The sequence below is a fragment of the Suricata suricatta genome, chromosome 8, assembly GCF_006229205.1.
Source record: "Suricata suricatta isolate VVHF042 chromosome 8, meerkat_22Aug2017_6uvM2_HiC, whole genome shotgun sequence".
Taxonomy (NCBI): Eukaryota; Metazoa; Chordata; class Mammalia; order Carnivora; family Herpestidae; genus Suricata; species Suricata suricatta.
The window spans coordinates 31,884,123-31,891,791 of NC_043707.1; the positions used below are offsets into that span (position 1 = coordinate 31,884,123).

The window sequence follows — 7,669 nt, forward strand, 5'->3', positions numbered from 1 at the left end:
TTTTTTGGGTGTTGGGTTTTATAAGTATCTTACAGATTTTGGATAGAACTCTTTATCAGATATGTCATTTGCAATGTTTTCTCCCATCCCATCGGTTGCCTTTTAGTTTTGTTGATTGTTTCCTTCGTTGTGCAGAAGCTTTTTATCTTAGTGAGGTCCCAATAGTTCATTTTTGCTCTCGTTTCCCTTGCCTTTGGTGACGTGTCTAGTAAGAAGTTGCTCCAGTCAAGGTCAAAGAGGCTGCTGCCTGTGTTCTTCTCTAGGATTTTGATGGTTTCCGGTTTTACATTTAGGTCTTTCATGCATTTTGAATTTATTTTTGTATACAGTGTAAGAGAGTCATTCAGGGGAACTGGGAGACTCAGATAAATGTCCAACTTTGGCTCAGGTCATGATCTCATGGTGTGTGGTTTCAAGCCTCACACAGGGGCTGTCAGCACAGAGCCTGCTTCAGATTCTCTGTATCCTCTCTTTGTCCCTCCCCTGCTCATTCTCCCTCTCTCTCTCTCTCTCTCTCTCTCTCTCTCTCATAAATAAATAAATAAATAAACATTTAAAAAATGAAGTTGTCCAGATTTATTCTTCTACATGCTGTCATACGCTTTTCCCAACATCTTTTGTTTAAGAGACTACCTTTTTTTTTCCATTGGATAGTCTTCCCTGATTGTCAAAGATTAGCTAACCATATAATTGTATGTCCATTTCTGGGTTTTCTACTGTATTCCATTGATCTATGTGTCTGTTTTTGTGGCAGTACCATACTGTCCTGATTACCACAGCTTTGTAATATAGTCTGAAATCTGGAATCATGATCCCTCTAGTTTTGTTTTTCTTTTTCAGGATTGCTTTGGCTATTTGGGGTCTTTTCTCATTCCATAAAAATTTTAGGATTGTTTGTTCTAGTTCTGTGAAGAATGCTAGTGTTATTTTGATAGGGATTGCATTAAAAATTAATAACACCCTATCCAGACTTATCAAAAATAAAAGAGAAAGGACTTAAATAAATAAAATCATGAGTGAAAGAGATCACAACTAACACCACAGAAATACAAACACTTATGAGAGAATACTATGAAAAATTATACATCAACAAACTGGGCAATCTCTAAGAAATGGATGAATTCCTAGAAACTCATGCACTATCAAACCTCAGACAGGAAGAAATAGAAAATTTGAACAGACCTATAACCAGAAAAGAAATTGAATCACTAATCAAAAATCTCCCAACAGACAAAAGTCCTGGGCCAAATGGCATCCCAGGAGAATTCTACCTGACGTTGAAGGAAAAGTTAATACCTATTCTCAAATGGTTAAAAAAAAAAAAAGAAGTGAATGGATACTCTCTCTGATACCAGCATTTCCTTGATTCCAAAGACAGACAAAATTCTCACTAAAAAGGGAATTAGAGGCCAATATTCCTGAAACCTGAATGCAAAAATTCTCAATAAGATACAAGCAAACAGAATTCAACAGTACATTAGAAGAATTATTCTCCATGATCAAGTGGGATTTATTCCTGGGCAGCAGGGGTGGTTCAATATTTGCAAATCAATCAACATGATACACCACATCAAGAAAAAAAGAAAGAAAAAGAACCATATGAGCCTGTCAATAAGTGAAAAGAGAGCATTTGGTAAAATACAGCATTCATTCTTGATAAAAAACCCTTTAAAAAAGTAGGGATAGATGGAACATAATTCAACATCAAAAAGTCCATATACAGGGATGCCTGGGTGGCTCAGTCGGCTAAGCCTCCGACTTTGGCTCAGGTCATGATCTCACATGTGTGGGTCTGAGCCCCACCTCGGGCTCTGAGATGACTGCTCAGAGCCTGGAGCCTGCTTCCAATTCTGTGTGTGTGTCTCTCTCTCTGCCCCTCCCCCTCTCATGCTCTGTCTCTCTCTGTATCAAAAATAAATAAAACATTAAAAACAATTTAAAAAGGCCATATACAAAAGATCCACAGCTAATATCCTCAGTGGGGAAAAGCTGAGCGTCTTTCCCCTATGGTCAGAAACAAGACAAAGATGCCCACTCTCACCATTAATATTTAACATAGCACCGGAAGTCTTAACCACAGCAAATCAAAGAAAGAAAGAAAGTAAGTAAGAAAGAAAGAAGGAAAGGAAGAAATGAAGGAAGGGAGGAAGGAAGGAAGGAAAGAAAGAAAGAAATACCATCCAAATCAGCAAGGAAGAAGGCAAACTTTCACTACCACAGATGACATAATACTCTATGTAAAAAACACAAAAGACGCGACCAAAATACTGCTAGAACTAATACATGAATTCACCAAAGTTTCAGGTTATAAAATCAAAGTACAGAAACCTGCTGCATTTCTATGTGCCAATAATGATGCAGCAGAAAAAGAAATCAAGGAATCAATTCTATTTACAATTGCACCAAAAACAATAAAATACCTAGGAATAAATCTAACTAAGAGATAAGATCTCTGTACTCTAAAAACCATAAAAGACTTATGAAGGATAGTGAAGAGGACACAAAGAAATGGAAAAGCATTCCATGCTCATGGACTGGAAGAACAAACATTGTTAAAATGTGTATACTACCCAAAGCAAACTACATATTTAATGCAGTTTGTAAAACTTTGACAATTATTTTGTAATTAGAAAAATACTTTATATGAAAACCAATCTGACAATAAACTATTAAAAAATAAAAAATAAAAAATACTTCCAGAAATAAAAATATGTGCAAATAAATAACTATACAACCATATATTTGTTATCTATACAAATAAATATCAGAATATCTTCCCATATAAGGGTGGGTTCCCTTTTCCAGGGTTCCCTTTACCTTTCAGGATGGAACTCCTCAGGTTCTGGCCAGTGATCCGGGTCCCGGTGAAGACTATAGGACGGCACCATCACCAGTGTCCCTTTGGGAATACACACACCACTGATTTCCACATCTCTCTTACAGACCCTCTCAAGTCTACCAGCAATTGGGTATAATCTGAGAGTTTCATTCAACACCATGTCAAGATACTCCATCTGTACAAGGGCATCATAAGTGGGAGGTTCCTGGAGGAAAGAAACAGATTTGATGAATTGAGATTTGGAATCAATGTTCAACTCAGTCTATGCTCTAATACTGAATTGTTAGGAACCCCTGAGAAGCATGTATTTTGCTAAATGGCATTTATGAGCATCTTAATGTCTACCATGTCCTGTGACCTGCTCCATTGCCCCCTGGCGTGTGCAATAGTAATGACTAGGGCTGACTGAAGGGACAATCCCTTAAGTAGAGCCTAAAATCCCTCCAACTCTGGCACATAATTTCAGTTCTAGGGAAGGTTGTAAAGGGGACCATAACCCTACTCTCAGCCCCACCGCCAGCAGTGGGAAGGATCTCCTAGTTGTTCCCTCTGCATTTCACTGTTTGTCAAAAAAGCTGCTCCAGCCCCAGAGGACAGGTCTCTTCATAAGTGGGAATTCCAGTTTGGGAAGAGATCTGAAATAGTGTGGGCAATATGTGCCTATAGCTGGGTGTTATATTTAAGAGCCAACAATGGACAGGTTAAGAGTTCCATCAGGATCCAGGCGCCCTGGCTCCTAGCCTGGCTTCTTCACACTAGCTATGTGATAGTGCAAGAAAATTATGTTGTCTCTCTTTTTTTTTCTCCATAATATTTTATTGTCAAATTGTTTTCTCTCTTAGCTCAGTTTCCTGCCTTGTTACATTGAGATGCTTAGAGTTGACCCTTCAGAGGATGGGTGGTAGAGACACTCACTACTTATCCAAAATCCATGTAGACCCCCATATTTCCCAGCCTATGTGAATTTAGGGGAAACCATTTTGCAAATGGGCTTTAAACCAAGGAGATGTATGTGAGTTAGAGGCCAAACATTTGAAAATCAAGTGAGCAACACTCTAGTTCTTTGTTCCCCAGCTAACATGAATCTGCCAAGGTCCAGATAATGCAGGTATAAGTGGAGCCTCTTTACCCTGTATCCCCCAAGTAATTATATGGAGCAGAGACTCACTCTCATCCTCCACTAACACCCATGCTAGACATGGAAGTGTGAGTTACAAGTAAGTCTTTGTTATGAAAACCCACAAGATTTGAGAGCTAATCTTTTACTTAGGCATAAGCAAGCCTACCCTGACCACCTTGACTCACCTTATTGGGGAAAGTCGCATCAATCTCCTCCTGCAGTTTCTGCTGGACATCAGGGTGAGTGGCCAATTCATACACAAGGAAAGAAAGAGAAGTGCTGGTGGTCTCATAGCCAGCAAAAATAAAGATAACAGATTGGGCCACAAGCTCCAGATCAGACAGAGCTAAAAGGAGAAGAGAGACATTTTAGTTAAAGCAGGTGAATGTAAAACATCGCAGTTTATCATTATCATAGATAATGAGAAATCGATTTGGAACTCCTAAATCCTACAAGGGGAAAATATAAAAGCAACTCAGAATCAAACTCAGAGTGGTTTCAAACTCAGAGGGGTTTCAATCTCAGAGTGGTTTCACTCTGATTTCAATCTTCCAGAGCAAGAAAGAGGCAAACAGTGTCTTTATCTGGTTATTCGCAAGGTCTATTTTATTCTTAGTCATCTGTTTCTGGTTATGCCACCCTCCCCACCAGGGTAATTTCAGGAAATGGCATTTCTGTCTAACATACACTGTAGTATCAGTCTGTCAGTTGGAGAATCCTAAAATTATGCTAGTCGTAAGTAACATGGGATGGCATTATTCCCCAGGAATATTTAAATTCTTTCAGCTAAAATACAGCTTAAAGTTCTTTAGAGAGTTTGCAGGCTTAACAGTCAGGGAAATTAAATGATCTTTCATCTAAACATACTTGCAGGAAAGAAGAATATAATGTTGGGCTAAGATAAACCCTTGGTGCTCAATGTGTGGTTCATGGACCAGCAGCATCTGCAGCATCTGGGAGTTTGGTAAAAATGCTGAATCTGAAACTTCATCCTAAAACTGTCGAACCAAAATCTGAGCCTCATGAGATGTGGTGATTTGTGTGCACAATCTAGTGTGAGAAGCATGGATTATAACTGAGCAGTTTCAGCTAATAGAAGACCTGGGGCACAACTCTTCCAATAGATGATCTCAGATATGTGCACAAACTATAACACAGAAAATAGCTAGAAGAGTGGTATCTGATGCTAGTCTAATCAACCACATCAAAACAGCATGAGAAACAAGGACATTGGCCAGCATGATATATAGACTAAAAGAATCCAGTGAATGGAATTAGCAATGCTTACTCAATCATGGCTTGAATGTCACCCTCCTTAGAGAATGGTCCCACTCTGAATCATAACCCAGCTTTTTATTTTCTCCTGGAAGAAACTCAGTATGGGCAAGCTTTAATCTCTTTAATCAGAACTGAATTAGGACCATCAGATACTTAGAGCACTGAAATTAGCATGGTACCTGCTACAAACACATAATGCACAACTAAGAACAATACGAAATGATTGTAAGAAAGGTCTACAGATTTCTGATTTCTCAGTCATACCTTCCGTGATGCTGCTGATGGATAATTTCAACTATTATATTTTTTCCCTTGATTACCATGAACCCCATGATAATCTTTAGAGCTGTGCTAATCAATATGGTAGACATTTGCCCAATGTGGCTATTTATACTTAAATTTTAATTAACCAGATTAAATTCAATATAAGATTCAGTCTTTAGTGATACTAGCCACATGTCAAATGCTCAAAAACCATATGTGCATAGTGCTTTTATGCTAAAACAGTAATATATAGAATATTTCCTTCATTGCAGAAAGTAGTAGACCAGATAGACTAGACTAGACATGGACACAGTATAGATATATTTGAGTAGTGTGATGGAATAAGCCCATCCTTTTTCTCTGGAATCAACTGTTAAATACGCAAGAATTCTGTGAGATGGTTGTCAAATCATAGGTACTCTGAAATTTACCATGATGGGAATATTTCTGTCATAGACACAATTATAAATCAAAGCTCTCTTTTTTTTTCAGACACAGAGAGCATAATCACACCACTGGTTGTGGATATATATAGAAATATTTATGTGTATCACTCCTGTATGAAAATATTTGATGTTTTTAGTTGGCCCACTGAGAGAAAAGAGAAGCAAAGAAACCCTAGTAACAGTGAGTACTCCTAGATCTCAGATTTTGATTTCTAAATACTGTTCTCACTAAAAGGAAACAGAAACTCTTGGAGAAATGGCTGATTCCAAGGCTCATTAGAGGAAACAGAAGAGAAGCCTGGAATGTCTCACACCAGAATGCTAGGAAATCCTCAAAAAATAATATGGGAAAAGGATACAGAATAATCTATGTATTGTAATAGTGGATGTATATCATTTTATACATGATTATATATATATAATATATATGTATGACACAACCCACAGAATGGACAACACCAAGGGTGAACTGTAATGTAAATTATGAATATTTGAATGTTAATAATTTGTCAATGTAGGCACAATTATTGTAACGAATGCACCACATAGTGAGGGATTTTGATAATGGGGGATGTTGTCTGTATGTATGGCAAAGGGAATATGGGAAATCTCTGTGCCTTTCTCTCAATTTTAGTGAACCTAAAACTATCATAAAAATTTATTGAAAATATTAAAAAAGGAGAGGAAAAAGAAAAGGACTCAGGAGCCCCTTGAAAGGGCTTCCAGAGGACAAATCTGACACATGAGATCAGACTCACATATACAAATAAATTAATGAGGGAGAATGTAAAGCTCACCCTAACAATGGACTATCCCTCAAAATGTGGAAGAAATGATAGAATTAGAAAGTCATCATTTTGCAACCACCATAGTAATAATAGTTTTAGTCAATACCATTCATGGATGATAAAAGTAGTAGGTGAATGTCTGAAGAGAAGCACAGTGTTTACACAGTTGCAAAGGCGTCCTGCACTAGTCACTTATTAATTACAAAGGGGAAAAAAAACTTTAGAGTAGATTGGGGTACCTGAGTGGCTCAGTTGGTTGAATGTCTGACTTCACTCAGGTCATAATCTCACAGTTTGTGAGTTCAAAAGCCACCTCAGGCTCTGCACTGTCAGACTGTCAGCACAGATCCTGCTTCAGATCCTCTGTCTTCCTCTCTCTTCCTCTCTCCCACTTGTACTCTTCAAAAATAAATAAACATTAAAAAAACCTTACCTGTAGATTAAGCCAATGACCATAACTTTAACCAACTGTTCCAAGTGAAGGTCACCAACACTGGGGCCAAGTGCCTCCTGGTGTGATGAAGCCTTGATGTGAATTTCCAGACAGAGGTTCTGATTCAGTGGGTCTGGAGTATGCCAGAGGATTCACATTGGACACAAGCTTTCCTGTGGCAAGGCACTGACTACTTTGTCTATCATTGCTCTTGAATGACCTGTGGGCTTCTGGAAAGTGTTCCTGGCTACCATTTGTATCTGAGCATGTGTCACTCTCCAATTTGCAGAAATTCTATCCACTGGAAACCTTCCTCCACATCTCAAAACTACCCCATATCTCTGAGCCTACCATCACCAGCACTCTGAAGCTCTCCTTGTTTACCTTTATGAGTGTCTTTTTCTTTGGAATTCTGGGAGTTAATCATCAGCTGAAGCAAATCCACTCGGTGCTGGAAGCAGAAAGAGAAAGCAATGACAAAAAGTCACTTGTGAAGTCAGA

The 7,669-nt window shown here is 38.3% G+C and overlaps 1 protein-coding gene across 1 annotated transcript in view; it reads right to left on the bottom strand.

Annotated features, from left to right (window-relative positions):
- Window positions 1-7,669, bottom strand: part of LOC115297553 (cytochrome P450 3A12-like) — a 33,414-nt gene that overhangs the window by 5,851 nt on the left and 19,894 nt on the right. The window contains 3 exon segments of the mRNA XM_029945742.1: window positions 2,818-3,044; window positions 4,145-4,305; window positions 7,553-7,619. Coding sequence (XP_029801602.1) covers window positions 2,818-3,044; window positions 4,145-4,305; window positions 7,553-7,619 — 455 coding nt within the window.